This window comes from Hyperoodon ampullatus (genome assembly GCF_949752795.1).
Source record: "Hyperoodon ampullatus genome assembly, chromosome: 7".
NCBI classification, from domain to species: domain Eukaryota; kingdom Metazoa; phylum Chordata; class Mammalia; order Artiodactyla; family Ziphiidae; genus Hyperoodon; species Hyperoodon ampullatus.
Window position 1 is genome coordinate 105,910,259 of NC_136920.1, and position 27,360 is coordinate 105,937,618.

The 27,360-nt window shown below is 39.4% G+C and overlaps 1 protein-coding gene across 1 annotated transcript in view; it reads left to right on the forward strand.

Moving 5' to 3' along the window:
• The window catches only part of SLC35F2 (solute carrier family 35 member F2), a gene marked incomplete at its 3' end in the record, with an annotated part of 47,545 nt that extends 20,453 nt beyond the window's left edge, over positions 1-27,092 (forward strand). Inside the window, exons 2-8 of the mRNA XM_079708547.1 lie at positions 8,253-8,428; positions 10,380-10,507; positions 20,263-20,422; positions 21,288-21,444; positions 21,994-22,046; positions 23,106-23,260; positions 26,907-27,092. Coding sequence (XP_079564673.1) covers positions 8,253-8,428; positions 10,380-10,507; positions 20,263-20,422; positions 21,288-21,444; positions 21,994-22,046; positions 23,106-23,260; positions 26,907-27,092 — 1,015 coding nt within the window. The remainder of the gene's footprint in view (positions 1-8,252; positions 8,429-10,379; positions 10,508-20,262; positions 20,423-21,287; positions 21,445-21,993; positions 22,047-23,105; positions 23,261-26,906) is intronic.
• Between the last annotated feature and the right edge of the window lie 268 nt (positions 27,093-27,360).

A 27,360-nucleotide genomic window follows, 5' to 3' on the forward strand; every position in this document is an offset into this window, starting at 1 on the left:
ATCACAATGGGTATTTACCATGATTTTCGAGTAGTGATGATATTTTGAAATTTCAGCAACAGTTGTCATATGATATGAAAATATCTGTGAATTCTTTGGCAGCAAAGTCATAAGTACTGCTTACTTCTACAGTTTGTTACCCACGTTCACAATCGAAGGGAACGTATTGTGATGTATTTTTTTTCCCATCCAAGTTCATATATTTCCCAGAATATTTTCATGGACCTGATCAGTGGACCCCTGTTAAAAACCCTGTGGTCCTACATTTTTGGCAAGACTATTTCATAGATATTGTGTATTATCTTCAGGAGATGCATAACGTTTGCTTGTCTTTTTTTTTTTTGTTGCTGTTGTTGTTGTTATATTAGGAGCTATCAAGTTTTATTGCTTAGATTATTATTTTATTAGAGGTTGTAAAATGATATTCTATTTCTGTCATTCCATTTTTATTTATTATATAAGTATTTCTACAAACTCCCTGTCATCAACTCATTACCCTGAAGTATAATTTGTATAGGAAGGGCGGGATTGCCCTTTGAGTTAATTCTAACTTTTAATAAAATTCAGAACCATAAGGTTTTTAATATAAGCTCTTCAGTCTTACATCTTCATCTCCTTTTTCCTGTACCAAAAATCAATACATTAATATCATTTCTTGTTTGCTTTATTCCACAGTATGCACATAGTCTCAAAATAATATCAACACTACCTCTAAACAGTTTAAGATATTTTACAGTTCTTATTGTTTCTATGGTATATTCTATTAGGACTGTACTGTCAAATTAGTGTGTTTTAAAGTCGCTTGAAATAATTCCTATTTGGTTTTGCCACCAACTTAAGACATCCTTAAGTTCATTTAAAATTTTGTTTTTAATTTTATATGTAGCTTTTTAAAAAATTTAATTTTTGTTTTATAATTATGTAAAATACTTACATGGCTCCTAAGACAAATCTATAAAACAAGGCATATTCAGACATAATGTACCTCTTACTTTCTCTCTCTCCTGACCTATAGGTAATTTAAAGAAGTTACCTGTTTTCATTTAAAAATACTAACAAATATAGGTAAATGTTTGCATTCCATACCGATTTTCCTCCTCATTTGGTTCTTTTTTTAGTATATCCTGGCCGTCATTTTATAGAGTGTATAGAGATATTTGCTTTGCTTTTTATAGCCGCACTATATTCCTTTGTGTTTATTAAGCTAGTCCCCTGAGACAGGAAGGCGGCAGGGTACAATCTTTAAAAGAATGACAGCCATTGAGGACACGACATAAACCATTTAGAACGAACTGATGGTGGGTGATTGACTTCCACTAGACCTTGAACCTCAGTATATGTTCATTGTAATACATCAGCAAGCTAAATGACACACCCACAGGTGCCATGACAGTTCCGAGGCCGACCATAAAAGGCAAAAAAGTGAGCAGTGGCCCAATTCATGGAAATCCCCACCTCTTCCCCAAAATAGTTGGAATAATCCTCCCACTCGTTAGCCTATGAAATTATCCACCCCTATAAAAACTGACAACTGCATACCCTAGTGCCTGTCATCTTCTGAGGTGGCCCACACTCTGCCTATGGAGGGTGTATCTCCCTGAATAAACCTTCTATGGCTCACTCTTGAATTCTTTCCTGTGTGAAGCTAAGAACTTACACTTGGCAGCCGTCCCAGGGACTCGCCTGAGACCAGGGACGTGACCATCCTCTTGTGCCCACTTTCTTTCCTGCAACAATATTTTTAGACATACAGGTTTTTTTCTTTAGATTTTTACTATTATAAATAGTGCTGCAGTGAATAGTCTGTATATATTTGCTGAGCATCTACAATGAGTAAGACATAATCCAACGGGGAAAAAAGAAAATTACCTTTCCTTACTTGCCTTCCTTTTGAGGTAATAATATATACTACTGCCCTTTCTATTCTTTGAAATTTGGCTTGCTTGGCCACTTTGAGTTTTGAATATGCCTTTATTACATCAGAATGTGGGTTCTTCAAAACTGCTAGCTACATATGCTTATTAGCATTAGATGATACACTAATGACTAAATTTTTGAATCATAGAAATGTAGATAAGGAAAGAATATAACAGGTCATCTAGGCTGCTACTCACTACATAAAGAAAAACTATCATTTTTTAGCTTCCTTCCAGTCTAATTGAAAATACTCTACTAATAGACACCGGATAATCTATGTGCTAAATGTGATGATTTATTCTTTTCAGATTTGTAACAGGATTTTTATAGAAGTGCTCAAGTTATTATTCTATCCTGGGTATTTACAGATGGCGGTATGATAGATTTAAAAATCTCCCCAAGAAGACGGCTTCATAGAAGTCTTTTAGCTTTGATACTAAATCTTGCCTTTAGATGATAATGTGCCACCTAGCAGAATGGATTTGAGACATAAAGTGAACAAAAATGTGTGATTTGCATTCAAACAATGCAGTGTATCAGTCATTTGCCACTTTTTTTTCTTCAAATAATTCAGTGGTTTGTCATCTTCATTGTGTATTAGACACATCTAGGGGACTTTTAAAGTAGACTGATATTTGGATGCCACCTCCTAAGAATGTGATTCAACTCGTTTGGGCTGATGTCTTAGTTTTGGTGTTTTTTAAAAGCTCCCAATGATTTTTAAATGTACCCCCAGGTAAAGGACTATCAATCTAACCTGACATTCCAAATGAAGAAGAGCTGAATAAATGAATCAGTCCTGTCATTGTGTCTTGTGTATATTTTATGTAAAGCTAGTGTTTGAATTAGGCAAAAATCCATATTATAGCCTTTTCTTCATCCCTGAATCTTCCTGGAAATTGTTCACGTTTCTGGTCTGTGTGATCAAGTGTCTCATTCTTTGTGAATGTTTCCCAAGCAGTCTTGACTCTTCCTTACCCTGGCCACGCATACAACTCTGTTTTGACCCTTTCCCATTTTATTGTGGTTCTGTGTTGTGAGGTCTGTTTCCTCGATTAGACAGAAAGCTCCTTAGCATGTTCAACAATGGCAAATCTCCTTGAAGCACTTATTCTGTGCCAGGCACTGTGTTACTCATGGAGAATATAATGTCCCTGCCCTCCTGGAGCTTAGAGTCCTGGAGGAAGAAGAACCACAAGCAGCATGGTAGGTGCTAGGATAGAGGGATATGGTATTTTTTCAGGGCACACAGCAAGAGCCTGCTCACCTGTTCTGGAGAGAAGTGGGCCTGGGACCATGAGATACATGGGCCTTCTAAATTCCCTGTGCTTAGCACATATTAGGCACCCAAGAAACTTTAGTAAGTACATGACTGAAGAGTTTACTGACTGGATAAATGAATAAAAGAAGTTATAGTTTCAGTGGAAAGCATGTGCATGAGGATGTGTTTTGAAATGGAAGGGATGTTAAAATACGTACTTTAGCTTTTCTGGAAGAAAGAAGGGGGGAAATAAAATGCCTTAAAGTCTTTTCTTCTTTTATTCCTTAAATTCATACAATATATCCAAATAATAATGTGGTCAGAAGTGATGTTATTTAGTTTATTTTCTACATGTTTTCCCACCCCTACCCCTGATGATCCATGACTTGTTTGCCCTGCTTTCTGGTGGCCCAGCTCCCACAGCATGAAGCTGCCTTGGGAAATATGTCTTGGAGTTGGATCATATCCTGACATTGAAGTTCACTTCAGTGGAGGTTCCGTTTGAAAAACAGTGGCAGGATATGTCCCATGGTTAGATGCATGTTGCTTCTGGCAGCTTCCCTTAGAGAGTAACAGGTTTTATTATGGTGTAGAGAGAATTCCTTTGTTTAATTCAGAATTCATATGCACTAGGACCTTGTGAAATCCAAATACTTAAATAAGAAGCCATAAGTAACAAAAATTGTTTTGAGGCCTATGGTATCTCTACGAGTCTGAGTGGTTTTCTCTTCTTTCGCCTTTGTTCAGCCTCCACCCCCTTCAGTGTCTCTTTCTTTCTCTCTCTTTTTCTCACTTGCTCTCATTCTTGCTGTCTTCCTCTTCCATTATAGATGAGGTCATTATGATTTGGAGCCAAGAGAAGTGCATTCCTGTAACTTTAAATCTCCATACTCAATTTATGACTCTTTTTTTTTTTTAGAAGATGGTTATACTTCATAGTTGGAGGACAGCTTGCTTAATTGTGCTATTTTTTAATGTAAATGTGAGCTTATTGGGGAATTTTGTCAATTTGTGAACAGGGCTTAGTGCTTCCACATTTCTTATTCTCACATATTTCACATTTATTATTGCTTTCAAGCTCATTATGGTGTGCAAAGAATGTTCTGAATTTGATAAACTTATCAGCCCCTTGATTAGCTTTTTAGTGCCCTGTACTTTGGACATCCAATGCCCTCCTGACATATGGAGAAACAGTGTTAATACTGGTAGCAGGGAAATTAGGCTAGACCCTTTGTTTCCTGACTGCAAGGTGAGGTGCAGGGATCCTTTGAAGAAGGTGTTTCCTAATATAAGCTCTGTTATAAAATCGTGGAGAAGTGAAGGAGGGTAAAGAGAAGAATGTGGGGAAAGGTGAGTGAGGACAAAGAGGTACAGGAGGTAAGAAGATATCAGCTGTGAGAGATGACCTCATTTACTATCCTAAGACCATGTTCTATAGCGGGTACAGCAGATGTTCAGTGGTCAGACAATTTGTGCACAGACTCTGCTCCTGAGATGATCTTAGGGAAGACACACCCCTCTTCTGGGCCACAGTCTCCTCAACTTAAAAAAGTGGGCATTAGTAACAAAATCTAGCAATTCTGAGACTTTGTTCCATGGAAGAGAGGAGGAGAAGTTTAAAGAAAGGAGGTCATTAGACAATGAAAAACCAGAAAATTGGAACCATTTCCTTGGCCATGTACCCTTCCCCACATGATTGCAGAGGGAAGTATGTGGCTGGGGACAATGACACAAAATGAATGCACTTTTTCACTCTTTGGCTTTGGCCTATACTTCTGTAGGTTCCCAGTACACTATACAGGACCCAGTGGTGAATTTCTTATGCCTAGGATAGGGCAGCATGACATCCCGAATCGATGCAAACTATGCCTCCTTCAGGAAGAAATGAGTATAAGAGAAAGAGGTAGCAACCCGCAGATCTGGTTTTCCTCATCAGCCTGTGACAGGTAGAACATCCCTAGAAAGAACACTGCTCTGGGGCTTCTCTGGTGGCGCAGTGGTTAAGAATCTGCCTGCCAGTGCAGGGGACACGGGCTGGAGCCCTGGTCCGGGAAGATCCCACATGCCACGGGGCAACTAAGCCCGTGCACCACAACTACTGAGCCTGTGCTCTAGAGCCTGCAAGCCACAACTACTGAAGCCTGCACGCCTAGAGTCCATGCTCCACAACAAGAGAAGCCACTGCAATGAGAAGCTCACGCACCACAACGAAGACCCAACACAGCCAAAAATAAATAAATATATAAATAAATTAAAAAAAAAAAAGAATACTACTCTGTGGGAGCAAGTCCTTAACTTCTTGCTCACCTGGGTGAAAATTTCCTTCAGTAGCCTAATAAAATGTCTTTGGATCTGGCCATTTCCTGATATAATTTCTGCCTGTTGAAAGGTGAAGTTGCTTCATTTCCTTCCTTTTGAAAGTAACAGAGTTAAACTACATGGGGTAATATAACCCTTTGAAGAGCATTTTAGCAAAACAAGTAAAGTTGAAGACATGCCCTAAAACCAATGATTCTACTCTTAAATATATCTCCAGAGCAAATGATTTCTTTAAACTTCATGACACGAATAGAAACTCATTATATTTGTAGAGCACTCTGAGTTCACTGCTTCCAGCAGATGTCTAGATGGTACCCATCAGGCCATCCTGAGTGCGGAGGAGATTATATGTTAGCACATAAGTAACCCATTTGCACTAGTTTGCTAAAACCCGGAAAAACTCTTAGATATGTATGTCAGGGGACATACATATGAATGTTTGTAGAGGCATTGATTATAAGTGCAAGAATAAATTGGAATACAACCTAATAATCAATAAAGGAATGGATAAATAAAGTGTGATATAATCACATAGTGGAGTACTATACAGTAGTGGAAAGGAATGAACTAGAACTAACATATCAATATAGAGGACTCTCTTGAACAATGTTGATCAAAAAAGCAAGTTGCAAAAGTATACATTTAGTAATGATGCTGTTTATATAAACATTTAAAACAGACAAAACAATTTTATACATTGCATAAGGATACTTCTGTAAATATGAAAATATATGGAAATGCAGTGAATGTTAAATACCAAGTTCTAGAAAGTACTTATCTCAGGAGGGCTAAGAGATTGGGGAGAACACAAGGGGGATATGTTAATTTTGCCAATATTTGTGGAGAGAGAGTAGAGCAGGAAGAGCAGTTAGGGGAAATTTGCTGCAGTTTAAACTGTAGAGCGCTTCCTCCTTGAAATGTCACTTACTCTTGCTTCCAGAGTGTTTTTCCTTGTTTTATCCCTGCCTCTCTCTGGCCATGCCCTTTCATCCCCATCTCTAATTCCTCTTCTTCCTCTGCCTCTTAAATGTTGCTGTTTCCCAGAGTGTTTTTTTAAAAATAAATTTATTTATTTATTTTTAAATTTATTGGCTGCATTGGGTCTTCGTTGCTGCACGTGGGCTTTCTCTAGTTGTGGTGAGCGGGGGCTACTCATCATTGTGAGTGGCTTCTCTTGTTGCAGAGCATTAATTTTCTTGTATTCTAATGGTTAGAATCAAGTCAAAGATCCAACCCATGTTCAAGTGGAAGAGATTACACAGAGCAAAACTACCCAGAAACAGAGATTCACTGGTGGCCATCTTAGAGTCTGCCTGTCACAAACCTCTTAATGTTTTTCTCTTAGACCTTCCAGCCACCTCAATTTCTAGTGCTCTCAAATTGAGCTCAGTACTCCCCCCTTGCCCAGACCTGCTTCTCATCCTGTATTCTGTGTCTTGGTCAGCAGCCTTATATCTATCCAGTCATCTAGTCCGGAAGCCCAGAGATCATTTTCAATACCTCCTCCTGAGATTTAATGGATCACTAGGCTCTGTGAGTCTTTCACATCATTCTGTACTTAACATTCACACTGATGTGGCTTTAGTTCAGCCATGGATCATTATATTAACCTTCTAACCTTCAGTCCTTCTCATAGTAACCAGAGTTACCTTTTTATAGTCTGGCCTCTACTTACTTTTCCAGGCTTCTTGCCCTCCACTCTTTGCTGTTGACCTTATGCCTTAGGCATAGGCCACTCGATATTTCCTGAACCCACCATTGCATGTTTGTGCCTCTACATTTGGTCCTACAGTTACTTCTTCCTGGGTTCCCTTCTCCCTACTTCTTCCTCTAGAAATCTCTTATATACATGCTTCCAAACCTAACTGAAAAATCACCTCTTCCATAACACTTTTCTCAGTTTTCTCCCTGCCTGCTAACTCCCTCACTCAGAATTAACCAATAATACCTGTGTGCTCTCTCAGCCCTTTAATCACACCACTGTTACAAGACTGTTGTTGGGTAGTTTGCTTTCTGCAGTTTCATAATTGGTTGTTAATGTACTTCTCTTTTAAAATGCCAAAGGGTAGGGTCTAGATCTTATTCTTCTCTGGATCCAAAGTGCCAACCTCTGGAACAGTGATTCACAGTCTTGGCTGCATTTGGAATTACTTGGGGACGTTTGAACTCCACTGAGTTCTGGACCCACCCCCCGAGGCGACGATATGATTGGTCTCAGATGCAGCCCGGGATATTAGCATTTTTAAAAGCTCTATGATTCTAACGTATAGGTAACATTGATAGCCTCTGCTTCTAGTTGAAGGAACCAAGTCTCTGGGAGAATGAAAGGATGAGAAAATGTTAAACATTTAATGAATAGGAAGACTTTAAAACTAGAGTTAAAGTTGAGTTTTAAAAAATCATACACACATAATTCAAATAAAATATGACATAGCTAAAGTAATCAAAATGATCTCTAAATAGATCATAAGTGAACTGGAGGAATATGTATTTTTGTGGTAATGAGGGGAAAATTAGAAATGTAAAAGAGAATAAAACTGTAGTCTCTGAAAATCCAACACTTTAATTTTTGGGCATATGAAGTAAGCGATAAAATGAAATAAAGAACCACCTGGAATTATTAGCATTTTCCTTTTGGTTTAGCCCTAAAGTGTGTGTGTGTGTGTGTGTGTGTGTGTGTGTGTGTGTGTGTGTGTGAGAGAAAGAAAGATATAACTTACTTGCCAGTTCTCTGATTTCCTCCTTTATTTTCTAGGAATATTTTGAAAACAATTGCCCTGGGTCAGACGTTGTCCTTGTGTATATGTGGGACAGCCATCACCAGCCAGTATTTGGAAGAAATATACAAGGTGAATACCCCCATGCTTCAGAGCTTTATCAACTATTGCTTGCTGTTTCTAATTTATACAGTGATGCTGGCATTTCAATCAGGTATGTCAAATGTTGGAATTACCTTTTCAACAAATTATCTTCATAAAAATTTTTGGCTCTTGACGTTCAAAAAATAAAATATGGGGGAAAACCAAGAACAGGAAACTACTGCTGTTTTTATAAAAGTTATTAGAAAAGTATGACACCTTTGAATTCTATGAAATTGGTGACTAGAGATTTGTGTATAACTCTCTGAAATTGTTGATTAAAATAAGTAGCACCAAACTGTGACATAGGAGTTGTCTAAAAAAAAAAAAGTGTAAATGCCATTACAAGTTAGGTCTTCTTTTTTTCCCCCCATGGTTGATAAATTTAAAAGACAGTATTAGAAACACTTAAAAAGTCAAGAACCTCACTGTCCAAAATATGTACTTACAGCTAAGTGGAGAATGCTAAATGGACCACCAATTGCACGTATTGATAGATCAAGTCTATGTTGTGAGAGAAACAAAACAAGGAATTGGCAAGGAATTAACATCTTATCACTGGCTGGTTAAGTTGTTTTAGAATCATTGTAGAATTATCATTTCTAGCTAACTATTTATAAATGGGAAAAACTAGGCTAACATTATTGCACCAGGTATCATTTTAATTGTTTAACTCATTGAAGCCTCCTAACAAACCAAGTGAGTATTATTATTATCTCCACTTTATAGATGAGTAATCTGAGGCATGTAGTACTTAGATAACTTTCTGTAAGTCATGCAGGTGGAGCCAGATTTCAACCTAGGCAACCTGCCCCAGAGCCCATGCACTCACTACCGTGCTGTATTAGGGGCTTCTTGTCATGATAAGAGCCATCCTTCCCACAAAAGAAGAGTATGGTATTATAAAAAAAAATTAAATAAGATTGAATTCAAGAGTGTAAAGACAATGGGTAACCCAGACTGACTGGTAGGGTGCAATACTCCCATTTTCATCACATTTAAGGCATATAATAAAATCACCAGTGTGGTATTTGCTAATCGTCTTTTAATATGAACCTTAATACGTCAATGGTATTTCTATGTGTCAGGATAAATAATTTATTTTGAAAGAAAATGGAAACCAGTTGTGGGAAGGGGTAAAGAGATATCTTAAGGGGAAAGCTCCAAATTTGGCAAGAACTTTAGGAGTTGGAAATAGAACTGGTACATGGTTAATAGCCCCAGACTTTTCTCCTCTATGTAAGCATTGGCCTTTAGGAAGTCAGTGTGATTCATAAGTATATCAGTGAAGTCCTCCTAAGGGATTGTTACTAGATGCCTCCCATGCCATATCATCTTGAGGAAGACAAACTGTGTTTTCAGGATGTTCCTGCTGATTGGGATTTCATGATAATTATTTGGCTACGATTCTCACTACCTTTATTTCCTTGCAGGTTATCTTACCCATAAAGCCTTCTTGTATATGTGCCAACTCTATATCTCCTTGTGATGCTAGATTCTACAAAGGAATGAATCACAGTTAACTTGAATAAATAGAATTTAGGGGATAAAAGGTGTTTCTTCAGTGGTGCCACTAAATCTTTTCTCCATACTTACCACTGGCTTAATTTTCTCTTGAAAGCACATCTTTTCCAAAAGAATGACCACATGCAGAGTTTTCTTTGAAGAAGCTCATGAATAGAGGTTAAATAACCAATGAATTCATAAGAAAACATTTCATTTCCTAGGGATCTGGATGTTATATTTCTGTTGCAGTAGGAAAGGGAATTTAACCACTTTTACTTCCTTTCTCTTTGGTGTTTTCTTTGAGCACTTGGTCTATGATGACCCCTTAGCTTGGGCCTCATACTAGAAAAAAAATCTGACTACTGAGCTGTTGCAGGAGTTTAGGTTATGAATAATGGAAATTAGGAGGGTCCACGTTCAAAATACATAGTAAACCCTTGCTTTGACTCTTTATCTCTAAATTAACATGCATGGAATCATTTCAAGTACATGTACTAATCTAGATTTCTTTCAACCAGGTAGTGATAACCTTTTATACATCTTGAAAAAGAAATGGTGGAAGTACATCCTGCTTGGACTAGCAGATGTAGAAGCTAATTACCTGATTGTCAGAGCATACCAGTACACAACTCTAACCAGTGTCCAGGTAAGAAGGAGTCCTCTTACCAGTTTAGGTTTTATAGCTTTAAGAGAAGAATCTGAGCTCATATGTGCTCACCTAATTTTATTAAGAACCTGTTCACTTGAAGAAAACCTAAACACAGGTGGATGCTATCTGTTTTCCAGTGGAGCATATGCGCTAATGAGTAAGGCTTCCTGGAATTACTGAAAACGTGTACAAGTTAATCAGTTCCCAAACTGCTAATGCTATAGCAGAATAGAACAGTTGCTACGAAAATAAACATAAATATTTAGTTGGCAATGGATGCTGTGATGTTGGCAAGAGTTCTGTTTTATGTGTTGCTTAAACATGGCATATAAAGTGGATATACCATTGTGCTATAGAAAAGTTGGAGGTTTGCAAGTAAAGTGGATATTCAAGACAAAAGAACAATTAGAAGGAACCTATGAGACATCTTGGGTAGAGATGGTAGCCAAAAGTAAAACTTATATCTCTATTCCTTTTCTAGGTTTATTCTCACTGGATTGAAAGAAAAATGTTTCTACATAGCACTACATTTCAACCTGGTGGAGTTGAGGAAGATTGTTTAAGTTGTCTTAATGTTAGGGAGTTTCCTGGTGGCCTAGTGGTTAGGATTATCAGCTTTCACTGCTGTAGCCTGGTTCTATCCCTGGTTGGGGAACCGAGATCCCACAAGCCGTGTCATGCAGCCAAAAAAAAAAGAAAAGACTTGTCTTAATGTTAGCAAACTGTGTGATGTATCATAACACTGACTCCCCATAGCTAACAACAAAATGTGCTATAAATGGAGATGAAAGTAAGATAGATTCCAATACCAGGTTTAGAGCTCACAGTTTACTGAATTTAAAACTTTTGATGCATCACTTATTTTTGTTTTGGCTGCACAGCACGACTTGTGGTATCTTAGTTCCCCAACCAGGGAGAGGTTGAACCTGCACCCTCAGCAGTGTAAGCATGGAGTCTTAACCACTGGACCACCAAGGAATTCCTGATATATCACTTTTTTATATAAAACAGAGGTGGTCTTATCTCCAAATTTTAGGAACAGGGAAAAACTGAAGTGAGATTAGATTTATTTTAAGAGAAGGATTAATGAAAACAGTATTTTTCCAATGTGAATATGCATTAAATTCTATTATTACCAGAATGCCTTTTTCTCTGTCTCTTTTTTTTTTTTTGAGTTGCAACTTCTTATGTTTCTCTTCTTTCTGTTTTTTTTTTTTAACATCCTTATTGGAGTATAATTGCTTTACAGTGGTGTGTTAGTTTCTGCTTTATAACAAAGTGAATCAGTTATACATATCTCATTGTAGTTTTGATTTGCATTTCTCTAATGATTAATGATGTTGAGCATTCTTTCATGTGTTTGTTGGCAATCTGTATATCTTCTTTAGAGAAATGTCTATTTAGGTCTTCTGCCCATTTTTGGATTGGGTTGTTTGTTTTTTTTTGTTATTGAGCTGCATGAGCTGTTTGTAAATTTTGGAGATTAATCCTTTGTCAGTTGCTTCATTTGCAACAAATATTTTCTCCCATTCTGAGGGTTGTCTTTTGGTCTTATTTATGGTTTCCTTTGCTGTGCAAAAGCTTTTCAGTTACATTAGGTCCCATGTGTTTATTTTTGTTTTTACTTCCATTTCTCTAGGAGGTGGGTCAAAAAGGATCTTGCTGTGATTTATGTCATAGAGTGTTCTGCCTATGTTTTCCTCCAAGAGTTTGATAGTGTCTGGCCTTACATTTAGGTCTTTAATCCATTTTGAGTTTATTTTTGTGTATGGTGTTAGGGAGTGTTCTAATTTCATACTTTTACATGTAGCTGTCCAGTTTTCCCAGCATCACGTATTGAAGAGGCTGTCTTTCCTCCACTGTATATTCTTGCCTCTTTTATCAAAGATAAGGTGACCATATGTGCGTGGGTTTATCTCTGGGCTTTCTATCCTGTTCTATTGATCTATCTTTCTGTTTTTGTGCCAGTACCATACTGTCTTGATTACTGAAGCTTTGTAGTATAGTCTGAAGTCAGGGAGCCTGATTCCTCCAGCTCCATTTTTCGTTCTCAAGATTGCTTTGGCTATTCGGGGTCTTTTGTGTTTCCATACAAATTGTGAAATTTTTTGTTCTAGTTCTGTGAAAAATGCCAGTGGTAGTTTGATAGGGATTGCATTGAATCTGTAGATTGCTTTGGGTAGTACAGTCATTTTCACAATATTGATTCTTCCCATCCAAGAACATGGTATATCTCTCCATCTATTTGTATCATCTTTAATTTCTTTCATCAGTGTCTTATAATTTTCTGCATACAGGTCTTTTGTCTCCTTAGGTAGGTTTATTCCTAGATATTTTATTCTTTTTGTTGCAATGGTAAATTAGAGTGTTTTCTTAATTTCACTTTCACATTTTTCATCATTAGTGTATAAGAATGCCAGAGATTTCTGTGCATTAATTTTGTATCCTTCTACTTTACCAAATTCATTGCTTAGCTCTAATAGTTTTCTGGTAGCATCTTTAGGATTCTCTATGTATAGTATCATGACATCTGCAAACAGTGACAGCTTTACTTCTTTTCTGATTTGGATTCCTTTTATTTCTTTCTCTTCTCTGATTTCTGTGGCTAAAACGTCCAAAACTATGTTGAATAAGAGTGTTGAGAGTGGGCAGCCTTGTCTTGTTCCTGATCTTAGTGGAAATGGTTTCAGTTTTTCACCATTGAGGACGATGTTGGCTGTGGGTTTGTCATATATGGCCTTTATTATGTTGAGGAAAATTCCCTCTATGCCTACTTTCTGCAGGGTTTTTATCATAAATGGGTGTTGAATTTTGTCGAAAGCTTTCTTTGCATCTATTGAGATCATATGGTTTTTCTCCTTCAATTTGTTAATATGGTGTATCACGTTGATTGATTTGCATATATCGAAGAATCCTTGCATTCCTGGAGTAAACCCCTCTGGATCATGGTGTATGATCCTTTTAATGTGCTGTTGGATTCTATTTGCTACTATTTTGTTGAGGATTTTTGCATCTATGTTCATCAGTGATATTGCCCTGTAGTTTTCTTTCTTTGTGACATCTTTGTCTGGTTTTGGTATCAGGGTAATGTTGGCCTCGTAGAATGAGTTTGGGAGTGTTCCTCCCTCTGCTATATTTTGGAAGAGTTTGAGAAGGATAGGTGCTAGCTTTTCTCTAAATGTTTAATAGAATTTGCCTGTGAAGCCATCTGGTTCTGGGCTTTTGTTTGTTTGAAGATTTTTAATCACAGTTTCAATTTCATTATATCTTCTTCTTGGATCAATCCCTTGATCATTATGTAGTGTCCTTCTTGGTCTCTTGTAATAGTCTTTATTTTAAAGCCTATTTTGTCTGATATGAGAATTGCTACTCCAGCTTTCTTCTGATTTCCATTTGTATGGAATATCTTTTTCCATCACCTCACTTTCAGTCTGTATGTGTCCCTAGGTCTGAAGTGGGTCTCTTGTGGACAGCATATAAATGGTTCTTGTTTTTGTATCCACTCAGCCAGTCTATGCCTTTTGGTTGGAGCATTTAATCCATCTACATTTAAGGTAATTATCGATATGTATGTTCCTATTCCCATTTTATTAATTGTTTTGGGTTTGTTATTGTAGGTCTTTTCCTTCTCTTGTGTTTCTTGCCTAGAGAAGTTCCTTTAGTATTTGTTGTAAAGCTGGTTTGGTGGTGCTGAACTCTCTCAGCTTTTACTTATCTGTAAAGGTTTTAATTTCTTCATCAAATCTGAATGAGATCCTTGTTGGGTATAGTGATCTTGGTTGTAGGTTTTTCTCCTTCATCACTTTAAATATGTCCTGCCACTCCCTTCTGGCTTGCAGAGTTTCTGCAGAAAGATCAGCTGTTAACCTTATGGGGATTCTCTTGTGTGTTATTTGTTGTTTTTCCCTTGCTGCTTTTAATATGTCTTCTTTGTATTTAATTTTTGACAGTTTGAATAATATGTGCCTTGGTGTGTTTCTCCTTGGATTTATCCTGTATGGGACTCTCTGTGCTTCCTGGACTTGATTATTTCCTTTCCCATATTAGGGAAGTTTTCAACTATAATCTCTTCAAATATTTTCTCAGTCCCTTTCTTTTTCTCTTCTTCTTCTGGGACCCCTATAATTCGAATGTTGGTTCATTTAATGTTGTCCCAGAAGTCTCTGAGACTGTCCTCAGTTCTTTTCATTCTTTCTTCTTTATTTTGCTCTGCAGTAGTTATTTCTACTCTTTTATATTCCAGGTCACTTATCCGTTCTGCCTCAGTTATTCTGCTATTGATCCTTTCTAGAGTATTTTTAATTCATTTATTGTGTTGTTCATCATTGCTTGTTTCCTGTTTAGTTCTTCTAGGCCCTTGTTAAAGGTTTCTTGCATTTTCTCTATTCTATTTCCAAGATTTTGGATCATCTTTTCTATCATTATTCTGAATTGCTTTTCAGGTGGACTGCCTATTTCCTCTTCATTTGTTAGGTCTGGTGGGTTTTTACCTTGCTCCTTCATCTGCCGTGTGTTTTTATGTCTTTTCTTTTTGCTTATCTTACCGTGTTTGGGGTCCCCTTTTCCCAGGCTGCAGGTTTTAGTTCCTGTTGTTTTTGGTGTCTGTCCCCAGTGGCTAAGTTTGGTTTGTGTAGGTTTTCTGGTGGAGGGGACTAGTGCCTGTGTTCTGGTGGATGAGGCTGGATCTTGTCTTTCTGGTGGACAGGTCCACGTCTGGTGGTGTATTTTGGGGTGTCTGTGGACTTTTTATGATTTTAGGCAGCCTCTCTGCTAATGGGTGGTGTTGTGTTCCTGTCTTGCTAGTTGTTTGGCATAGGGTGTCCAGCACTGTAGCTTGCTGGTCGTTGAGTGAAGCTGGGTGTTGGTGCTGAGATGGAGATCTCTGGGAGATTTTCACCGTTTGATATTACGTGGAGCTGGGAGGTCTCTTGTGGACCACTGTCCTGAAGTTGGCTCTCCCACCTTAGTGGTACAGCCCTGACGCCTAGCTGGATCACCAAGAGCCTGTCCTCCACACGGCTCAGAATAAAAGAGAGAAAAAATAGAAAGAAAGAAAGAGGATAAAATAAAATAAAGTTATTAAAATAAAAAATTATCAAGAAAAAAATTTTTTAAGTAAAAAAAAAAAAAAAAAAGGACGGACAGAACGCTAGGACAAATGGTGGAAGCCAAGTTATACAGACAAAATCTCACACCGAAGCATACACATACACACTCACAAAAAGAGGAAAAGGGGAAAAATAATAAATCTTGCTCCCAAAGTCCACCTCCTCGATTTGGGATGATTCGTTGTCTATTCAGGTATTCCAGAGATGCAGGGTACATCAAGTTGATTGTGGAGTTTTAATCCGCTGCTCCTGAGGCTGCTGGGAGAAATTTCCCTTTCTCTTCTTTGTTCACACAGCTCCCAGGGCTCAGCTTTGGATTTGGCCCCGCCTCTGCTTGTAGGTCGCCTGAGGGCGTCTCTTCTTCGCTCAGACAGGACGGGGTTAAAGGAGCAGCTGATTCGGGGGCTCTGGCTCACTCAGGCCGGGGAGAGGGAGGGGTACGGATGCGGGGCGAGCCTGCGGCGGCAGAGGCCGGCGTGACGTTGTAACAGCCTGGTTCTCCCGGGGAAGTTGTCCCTGGATCACGGGACCCTGGCAGTGGCGGGCTGCACAGGCTCCCGGGAGGAGAGGTGTAGATGGTGACCTGTGCTTGCACACAGGCTTCTTGGTGGTGGCAGCAGCAGCCTTAGCGTCTCATGCCCGTCTCTGGGGTCTGCGCTGATAGGTGCGGCTTGTGCCCGTCTCTGGAGCTCCTTTAAACAGCGCTCTTAATCCCCTCTCCTCACTCACCAGGAAACAAAGAGGGAAGAAAAAGTCTCTTGCCTCTTCAGCAGGTCCACACTTTTTCCTGGACTCCCTCCCGGCTAGCTGTGGTGCACTAGCCCCCTTCAGGCTGTGTTCACGCAGCCAACCCCAGTCCTCTCCCTGCATCCGACGGAAGCCCGAGCCTCAGCTCCCAGCCCCCGCCCATCCGGCGGGTGAGCAGACAGGCGTCTCTGGGCTGGTGAGTTCCGGTCGGCACCGATCCTCTGTGCGGGAATCACTCCGCTTTGCCTTCCGCACCCCTGTTGCTGCGCTCTCCTCCTCCGCGACTCCGAAGCTTTCCCCCTCCGCCACCTGCAGTCTCCGCCCGCGAAGTGGCTTCTAGTGTGTGGAAAACTTTCCTCCTTCACAGCTCCCTCCCTCTGGTCCCTATTCTTTTGTCTCTGTTTTTACTTTTTTCTTTTGCCCTACCCAGGTATGTGGGGAGTTTCTTGCCTTTTGGGAGGTGTGAGGTCTTCTGCCAGCGTTCAGTCAGTGTTCTATAGGAGCAGTTGTGTGGATGCATTTCTGATGTATCTGTGGGGAGGAAGGTGATCTCTGCGTCTTACTCTTCTGCCATCTTCTTAAATTTCCAGAATGCCTTTTAATATTGTGCTAAGCATTTTCCTCAGGAAATCTCTTGGGTTTTGACTGGCATGGGTTAAAAAGCCAATATAGGAAATATTTGTTAAGACAGACATCATAGGAGGCACGTGAAAAACCCAGAATTTCATAAAAATTAAAGCCAGGAGTTCCCTAGAAGATACAGTTCATCACAAATAGTATTAAGTGTACTTTCAGCAATGAATAATGAGTATAAGTATATAGAAAATGGCATTTTTCTAGTCACATCTACCCTCATAATCTCACACACAGTTTAATTACTTGATTACAATTTGCAGAAACTTTGATCTCTGACTAATGACTATTAGAAGTTTTGAATTGGTACAAGGTCTAAACACAGCTAAACAAAACACTTACAGCTGGGTTATTGTGACTAAAGGTCATGCCTTAAACTAATCTCAAACAATTTCTTTCGTCTTAGCCTCTTAGAAAAACCTAAGCATTTTGTCGTCAAAAGTTATGAACTGGGCTTCCCTAGTGGCACAGTGGTTGAGAGTCCGCCTGCCGATGCAGGGGACACGGGTTCATGCCTCGGTCCGGGAAGATCCCACATGCCGCAGAGTGGCTGGGCCTGTGAGCCATGGCCGCTGAGCCTGCGCATCCGGAGCCTGTGCTCCACAATGGGAGAGGCCACAACATTGAGAGGCCTGCGTACCGCAAAAAAAAAAAAAAAAAAGTTATGTACTTATGGTCCTAGCAAGCCCTATGATAAAAAGCACATCTAACAACTAGAGGTGCTTCCAGCAGTAGAGAGTGCCTCTCATTGGAATTCTTCAAGCGGATTCTCTCCTTGAATATGTTTCTGGCCTGGTTAATCTGAAAGGGTGGAAGTTATTTACTGATTGATTGATTGATCACCACGCATGACATGTGGGATCTTAGTTCCCTGACCAGGGATCGAACCTGTATCCCCTGCAGTAGAAGCTTGGAGTCCTAACCTCTGGACCACTGGGGAATTCCCCTTGAAAAGGTGGAAGTTTAGATTGGATGGACTTTGAACCTCCTTCTTAAGGATTCCTTCAAAGATTCTGTAATTGCAAATAGTAATGTAGTAGTTCTTGATGTGGCCATTGACATCGCTGGCCTAGGTTTCTACTCATGTCTCTTCTCACTTCACTGCCACATCTACACATTCCCTACCCACAGGGGGCTGCTCTCTCTTATGTTGCTCTATTCTTTCTAGAATGAATCCTTTTCGAAGCCCCTTCTCTAAGGCCTAATTCAATTTCACTTTCTATTCTATACTCCACTGTATCTCTAATAAAGTCTAATTCATGTTTATATCCATGCCGTCTCCTCATTCCACGTTCTTACTTAGTTCCTTGCTTACTGTGACTGTACAATAATTTTTAAAGATTAAATTAAATAGGGACGCTCTTAAAACTACAAGCATCAAACAGAAGGCATCTGTCACCAAACACACATTTTGAAAAGATCCAATGTAGATAAATGACTGAATGTGATAGATATCAGATTAGAAGTCATGGAATTTTAGAGTGGGAAGGTACCTGTGAGATCATTTGGTCTGACCTCTTGATTTCATATTTTGACTCAAAGGGTGACTAGCTAGAGATCACACAGCTGGTCAATGGTAGGTCTGGGGCCTGAGGCCTTGGGAGCTCTTACCAAATGTAGGTGCCTCCCTTATATGGCTACTCATTGCCCACCAAAAATTGTTAAAAATAGAGCAGATTTAAGTTTGACTTTAAGACACAATTTGAGGATAGGGAGTCTCCTGTAATAGTTTTTAGAGTGAATTTTTCTGCTTTTTTTGTTTAAGGAATGTAGTTTAGACTTTGTTACTTCATTATGGCTGGATTCTGTTGGTGTCTTCCAGGACAAGCTATTATCGTTTGCATCGTTTAATGGTTTGTTATTCAGGCAGGCTCAATAAAGCACTTAAGAGATTGGAGTTCTGCAGCTGGAATAAATAACACAAGGCAAGGTGCCCATTCCTATACTTGACATTGCAGTGAAAGGCGATCAGTAAACAACTGTGGACAGGATCAAACAGGCTGTTGGAGATTTTGGAGCCTGCCTTGTCCAAGACTAAACAGATACAGAGCAAATCAGGGACAAGGTTAAAAAAAGAACAGGATGAGCAATCAAAAAAACATCATCAGAACATTATTAGTAAAAGGAATATATTTTAGCCTTGAATGCACTTTACCAAATTTGTGACTTTAAGAATCCAGTGAATGAAATCTCTTTTTCTTTTATCTTACAAAGATTTTGGATTTACTATAATTTTGGCACTCTTAATCCCCCTGCCTTTCAGACTGGCAATATCAGGGGTGTAGCAAGTATTTTCTTGACCCAGGGCCAACAGGTGATGGAGGAGTATATGATGAAGATGAGCAAGAGTATTTGCTGTGAGCAAGCATCTGTCTTATATGGTGGGGTTGGACACTTTGTCAGGGAGATGGTGTCTGTTTGCTCTCTCATAATAACCTGTACTTTTCTGTAGCTCTTAGCCCAATTACATTTAAATATTGGTTGTGTGATTCTTCTGTGTCTGTCTAGCCTTCTGTATCCTCCTCTTTGTGTCTCTCTTGTTCTCCTCTATATTCCAGCTCCTCTCATAATGTCTCCCGCATATCACATACTTAAATATTTGTTGACTGAGTGAATGGGCACATGTCTACTGGACTTAAGGATAAACACAGGTGGGAGTGTAGAGGTAAACTGCATAGGCTGTTGGGCAGAATTCCTGGGTTCATCAACTGGCTCCAACACTTTTATTTATTTATTTATTTATTTATGGCTGTGTTGGGTCTTCGTTGCTACATGTGGGCTTTCTCTAGTTGCAGTGAGTGGGGGCTACTCTTCGTTGCGGTGCACGTGCTTCTCATTGCGGTTGCTTCTCTTGTGGCACAGCACGGGCTCTAGGCACGTGGGCTCAGTAGTTGTGGCGCACAGTCTTCGTTGTTCCACGGCATTGGGATCTTCCCAGACCAGGGCTCGAACCCGTGTCCCCTGCATTGGCAGGTGGATTCTTAACCACTGTGCCACCAGGGAAGTCCTCCACCACTTTTAACTATGTGAATTTGGGCAACTCATTTAACCTTTCTGTGCCTTTGTTTTCCTCGTGTGTAAAATGGAGATTGCAGTTCTAACCTCATAGAATTGTTGTGAGGATTAAATGAGTTAATCCAGGTAAAGCATTTATTACAGGGCTGGCAATAATAAATGCTCAATAAACACTGACTCCTGTTATTACTTAATCATCTTTTAGCTAATGAGAGATGTTTTAAGCCGTCTGTTTCTCCTTCCATGCAGCTTTTGGATTGCTTTGGGATTCCTGTGTTGATGGCTCTCTCGTGGTTTATTCTTTATGCAAGATACAGAGTGATCCACTTCATCGCTGTGGCTGTCTGTCTGTTGGGCGTAGGAACTATGGTTGGTGCAGACATATTAGCAGGGAGGGAAGACAATTCAGGTGAGACTGTGTTACTTGTTTCTGGTTTAGTCACAGAAAATGTCTTGCTTATGTCCTCACTTTTATTGTGCAAAGATAAAGTAAAAGGCAGAGAATGTGTCCTGATTAACTATCTTTAAAATTTTACTTTTAGGTTTGCTTGCTTCTGGTACTATAACCATTTCCACAAAGCAGTCTTTATGTTTCTACCGGCCCTGAGTCCTTGCTGTGTTTTGTCACACTAAATAGTTTGTTTTGTGTCATGAGAGAGAAGTTTCTTTATATATTTGCAATAATCGTTTTTTGGCCCATACATTTGGATTAGTTACTGGAAATCCTACTGTAGATTCTTGGTTTTTGTTTTCATCAAAAAGGAGACTTTGTGTTCACTGAATGATCTCTTTTTTCAGTTACTCTGTAGATGAGAACATTTTGATATTCTTTATGTCAAGGTTCAGATAGTTGATAATGTAAAATCTAAATAAGGTCTATGATTTCACCCAATATACAAGTGACTTCAGTGTCTCCTTTGATTGAGAAAATTACCTTTCTTACCTAGCTTCCTTCCCTATAGTTTTCAATGAATTCCCATCAATAATTTCCATTAATTTCTCATGTCATAGATCATTTTCTTAGGCCTTACATTATGGTATACACCACCATCTTCCAATCTGTTAGTCTCCTGAGGATCCAAAATAAGAAAAATGAAAGCAGAATTGTTCCGGAAAGTGAGACGAGCAAGAGTCTTTAAACTTTTAAAAATCAGGGTTTCTTCTTCTGTAAAATCTTACTTAAATAAATATGAGCCAGATAAACTCCTGGAAGCAAGCTGGAGAGTTTTCCCTAGTGACAAATGTATTCTTTTTTGTGGCTTATCTCCTTATAGGTAGTGATGTACTGATTGGTGACATCTTGGTCCTTCTTGGGGCTTCCCTCTATGCTGTTTCTAATGTGTGTGAAGAATACATCGTGAAGAAGCTGAGCAGACAGGAGTTTTTAGGGATGGTGGGCTTGTTTGGAACAATTATCAGTGGCATACAACTGTAAGATTCTAAACTTATCCTTAAAAACAATATAAGCAAATATGTCATAGATGATTACTTTCCAGCTACTAATATTCATTTTTTTATTTGGCCCAAATTCATATTTGAAATCAGTAACTTGCTAAATATCTATTAGAAGATTTTTGAAACGTCAAGAATTATGCCTCATTTTCTTATACATGTGTGATGCTTGATTACTGCTTATAATGTGGTAGAATTTATATTACCAGTGAAGACTCTCTTTTTCAATTATTCCTAGAAAATATTAACTTCCTGTTCAAAGGGAACACATAGTGTCATGTTTTCCTTCTGTAGTTGACTACTGTATAGTGCTTCTAAGGGTGTCAAACATGTGTTTATGGACTCCTCTGGGTTTTATTCTTTGTCATTTTAATTAAAGATAGTTATTTTTATTCTCTAAGAAAAATTCAAAAGTCAACATAATTAATCACCATGGTGAAGTACTTAAAGCTTGAAGCAATTTAATTGCTTATAAAATAGTGAAAATTAGTATAAAGATCTCTCTGTGACCTCTTGTTTTAATCACAGATTGATTGTGGAATATAAGGATATTGCCAGCATTCACTGGGACTGGAAAATTGGTATGTACATACATAATAATTCTTGTTAGTCTTTCCCCTGACACACATCAAGAAATAAATACTTCATTTTAGTAATATTATTTAGACATTTTTATATAAAATCACAGAGTAATTTAGTACACAGAGAACTATAGTGGTTTACATTGAGTTTTCTCTGAGAACTTGTGAATAAACTCCCCCATAAAAGTTAATCCTTAATCTTTACCTTCAGGAATAGCCTTTCTTTACTAGGAATTCTGAACAAGACTGACCTTTGGTCACACTAGCTTTCAACTAGATCTGTATCTCGAGTCCTCAGACTTTTTGTGAAGGTTGTCTGCTTGATGTAATTTGTGAAGTATTAACCTGAATAATCTGATGGTGTGTAATCACCACCACGTTCCATTGCTACTCTCATCTGATAGGAAAGATTTGAACCTTATTTAATTATGCGTGGAAAGAAATTAAGTACTACATGAAGTGTCATTGAAATTCATTTACCATGCTTGAATGATTTCATTCAAGTAAATAACTTGGATTGCCTCTGTGTGTGTGTGTGTGTGTGTGTGTGTGTGTTGAGCGAGGTTGGAGAAGTGGTTGTGAAGCAAAGGTAACTGCTATAAGCATTTATCTCTTAGCACCCACATGACTAGCTCTTATGAGATGAACAAAAGATAATGGGTCTAACGACTATCCTTGATACCCTAAAAATACTTTATTTTGATTCAACCACACAAATCATGTCCAACCATGATGCCTTTTATCATTGGCATCTCTCTGCCCTGGGCAGGTGGATAACATGGGGTGATAAGAGCTGTTGACTTACACCATAAGCAAGATACTATGGCCTCGATCATCTAACACTCTGTTGAATTTTTTAAGTTCTTCATCATATATTGTTGTTATTTTTTTCCTGAGAGCTTTGTATGTCTCATTTGCAATGCTTACTGTTAACAAGGGGCTTTGTGGATGGTATGTTAAAGGATCAGGGAATTTTATATATCAGTCAAGCTTTAAAAGCACAGCGCCTTTAACTTTTGGTTTCTTCCTCTAACATTAGCTATTCCATTTTTTTCACAGCCCTGCTGTTTGTAGCATTTGCCCTCTGTATGTTTTGCCTGTACAGCTTCATGCCACTCGTGATTAAAGTCACTAGTGCCACTTCTGTCAACCTGGGCATCCTGACAGCTGACCTCTACAGTCTTTTCTTTGGACTCTTTCTGTTTGGCTATAAGGTGAGCAAATAGATCTTGTTCAAATCAGAACACTTTTTTGGTTTAAAAGAAATAATGGGTTTCTTTAAGATTTTAGATCCAAAAATGAAACCTTCTCATCTTCTTGGCAAGAATTTCTTTGGACACTCTCACTCCAGGCAAATAGCATGTTAGTGTTATTATAAGAGTCTTGCTTTGAGAACTACTGCCTTAGAAATCCATCTTTCTGGGACTTCCCTGGTGGCTCAGTGGTTAAGAATCTGCCTGCCAATGCGGGTGACACGGGTTTGAACCCTGGTCCAGGAAGATCTCGTATGCCGCGGAGCAACTAACCCCGTGTGCCTCAGCTACTGAGCCTGTGCTCTAGAGCCCGTGAGCTAAAACTACTGAGCCCATGAGCCACAACTACTGAAGCCCGTGCACCTAGAGCCCGTGCTCTGCAACAAGAGAAGCCACTGCAATGAGAAGCCTGCGCACCACAACGAAGAGTAGCCCCTGCTTGCTGCAACTAGAGAAAGCCAACGTGCAGCAACGAAAACCCAAAACAGACAAAAATAAATAAATGTATTAAAAAAAAAAAAAAGAAATCCATCTTTCCATAGTATAAAGCTTGTTGACTTGGCTGCTATTACAGTCATTTGAACAAATAGTTAGAATGTCGGCTGTTGCTTGATAATTTTGGTTTTAGCTGGGGATAGCAACTCTATTTCTTTATCCATATAAAATTTTGTATCTGGGTGGAAATTGCTTGGCACTGATTTACACTGTTCCCAGGAATTGGCCAGGAACTCACAATGCCTAGTTCAGTGTGTTCTCAGAAATTTCTGCTTAAGAAGCATAAACCATTTTTGCTTTTACATGTCACAAGAACCAGCTGTTATCTTCACAAACTTGCTGGTTAAGGTATTCCTGAACTAAGACTGAAGAAGTATTTATAGCTTTTTGGTGGTATCATTAAAAAATAACAAATGTCAAAGTGAATCAGGGAAGTGATCCTGACAACCCTAGATTTCTTTTTCTATGATAGCAATCATTAAGGCGTACAAAGTGGGCCTTAAAAGTGAGTTTAAAAAAAAAAGTAAGTTAGCTGTTCTGCGGTGCTGTTCTTGCATTTCACATGGCCACCACTAGGGGACCATGGTGTTTTTATTCTGCAGTTCAAGGCCAGTTGACGGCTACCCATACCTAGAGAAAGCTTGAGAGCTCTGCAGTATAACATTTGGCCCCGCTTACCTGTGCTTTTTTTTTTTTTAAACTAAACATATTGAGGTAGCTTTAGTAGTTTAACTTTTACTTTTCCCTCATTAGTAAAATAATGTCCAAGGAGGAAGTAAGGTTAAAGAAATAAAAGCTTCAAAGTGAAAGTACACTTGTCGCTACCTAACTATTATAAGCTCCCTTAATGAAGATATTTGCTTTTTAACTGTATTAACTTCAATGAGAAAAAGCCTTGTGTGTCATTTTTTTGGCCACATGACTTACAATATTATTCTCGAAAGTGGAACATGCAAACTATAAGTTCCTTTGCAGTTCTTTTGCTTTATGTTTCTTTGTCCCTGCATGTCTAGCAGCTCACTCATAACTCATATCAGATTTTATTCTTTTTGGTCAAAGGCTGTTTCAAAACTTGTAGAGTAAAGAGGAGGTCTGCTGTGATCTTCAGAGTAAATTACAGAGGTGGGAAATCACTCAGAGCATAAAGACGATATCTAGGATCTTAGAAGAAATTTTTAAAGACAAAATCATAAGTTCAATATGTCACTAATTTAAAAAAAGTATAGTATCTAAAATAACTTTGGCTCTGATATTTTGAAACACAGTTGAAAAAGACATTAAACAATTTCTGTATTCATTGGTGTCAGACTCTGCCTCCTCTGGATTGATCTTGAGTAAATACTCACTGAACAGAGTAGCCACAAGAAATTTCCTGTATAGATCCAGACACAAAGGGTAAAATTTAAAAAACAGCCTCTGATTCAGGAGACTTATTATCTCACTCCCTCAGAGTCTTTCTCTTCTAATAAAGGTGCCTCCATTTAATCATGTGCCTTCTTAAGAGGAACAAGATTCTTTTTTCTTATAAACATTTAAAACCACCAAACCAAACAGGACATGTTTTGAATAAGTTACTTAGGTTTTCCCACAGGTAACAGTGAACATTCTATTGGAGAGCATGATTGACCTTCATGATACTGACTTTAAAAGTTTAGGGTAGGGCTTCCCTGGTGGCTCAGTGGTTGAGAGTCCGCCTGCCGATGCAGGGGACACGGGTTTGTGCCCCGGTCCGGGAAGATCCCACATGCCGCGGAGCGGCTGGGCCCGTGAGCCATGGCCGCTGAGCCTGCGCGTCCGGAGCCTGTGCCCCACAACGGGAGAGGCCACAGAAGTGAGAGGCCCTCGTACCGCAAAAGAAAAAAAAAAAAAGTTTAGGGTACTCTAAATAGCTTTAACTCCCTTTAATCTTTTCTGAATCATTTTTCCCCCCGAAAAAATTTATTCAATACCAGCTATGTGCTGGGTGCTGTGCTGAGATTGGATCCAAGAATGAAACCTGTGGAGGAAATTAGTTTGGCTGCTGCTCCGGGTGACATTATCACTGGCTTTGCATCATCACTGAATCCAGTGGAGGCCTTCCAGCTTTGGGGAGGGCTGTGGCTATTCCATTCCTTAAAAATTTCTAACGGTTTAAGGTTAAGAAGTAATTGAGCATCTATGAAACATTAACATGTTGAAGCCAATGGTGACCCATAGAAGCCCACACCTGGAGATGACTGTGATCTACTTAATACTCATTTCAAAACCCATTTCATTTTTTCCTTCTACCTTTGGGAGTGTATCTTTTTTGTTTAAATTAATTTATTTTATTCATTTATTTTTGGCTGCATTGGGTCTTTGTTGCTGCACGCAGGCTGTTCTCTAGTTGCAGCCAGTGGGGGCTACTCTTCATTGTGGTGCGTGGGCTTCTTATTGTGGTGGCTTCTCTTGTTGCAAAGCACAGGCTCTAGGAGCGTGGACTTCAGTAGATGTAGCACGCGAGCTCAGTAGCTGTGGCTCACGGGCTCTAGAGCGCAGGTTCAGTAGTTGTGGCGCACGGGCGTAGTTGCGGTGCACGGGCGTAGTTGCTCTGTGGCATGTGGGATCCTCCCAGACCAGGGCTCGAACCCATGTCCCCTGCATTGGCAGGTGGATTTCCAACCACTGTACCACCAGGGAAGCCTGGGAGTGTGTCTTACTTTTTCTTCTCTCTCATCTTCTTTCTCTTCTTCTCCAAACCATTCTGTTTTCTTATTGTTTCACACCAGTGTTGTAAGCTGTGCCTAGGGTCTGAATCTGGGTCTCTCATGGTACCATGCTAAACTTTTAGTCTCTCCACTAAGTAAGTGGGACTAGTTGTGAGGTGGGATGCAGCTGGGTTATCACAGAGAAAGGCAAAAGTCCATTTCCTAAAGATCCAAGAATCCAGTTGGCTGATGTGGTGGGTGATGTGGGCAGAGCTCACACATTCACCAGTACACACACACGGGACAGTTTTGGTCATTAGCATCTCCTTGGGCAACTTTCAGGAAAAATTTTATGAGAAGGTAACCCTCAAAGCTCCGTTGACAAAAGGCAGCGGCAAAGCTGTGTATGTGAGGAGCACCGTCCATAGCCAATTATCTCCTCCCAGTTTTCAGGACTCTACATCCTCTCTTTCACCGTCATCATGGTGGGGTTCATTCTGTACTGCTCCACCCCGACACGCACTGCAGAACCGGCTGAAAGCAGCATGCCACCAGTCACCAGCATTGGAATTGACAACCTGGGACTGAAGCTTGAGGAGAACCTCCAGGAGGCCCACTCTGCAGTCTTGTAGCTGGAGAAGAAGGCACACACATAACACCTGGGGTTTCCTGGGAAGCTGGAAGCTGTCACCTGGATAAAGCAGAGCCTACTGCCTTGGGATACTTGGAAAAGTATCAGACTCAGAGTGAATACTCTGTAGCATTGGATTGGATCCGGTGGTTAGATTTTACAAAGGAATACAAAATAATGTATCAAAAGTAGAAATTCCAAAATAGGGCAGAAGCCAAGGCCAGAATTGTGTTTCTGTGTGTTGGAGGGCCAATACCTATTAGTGTCGG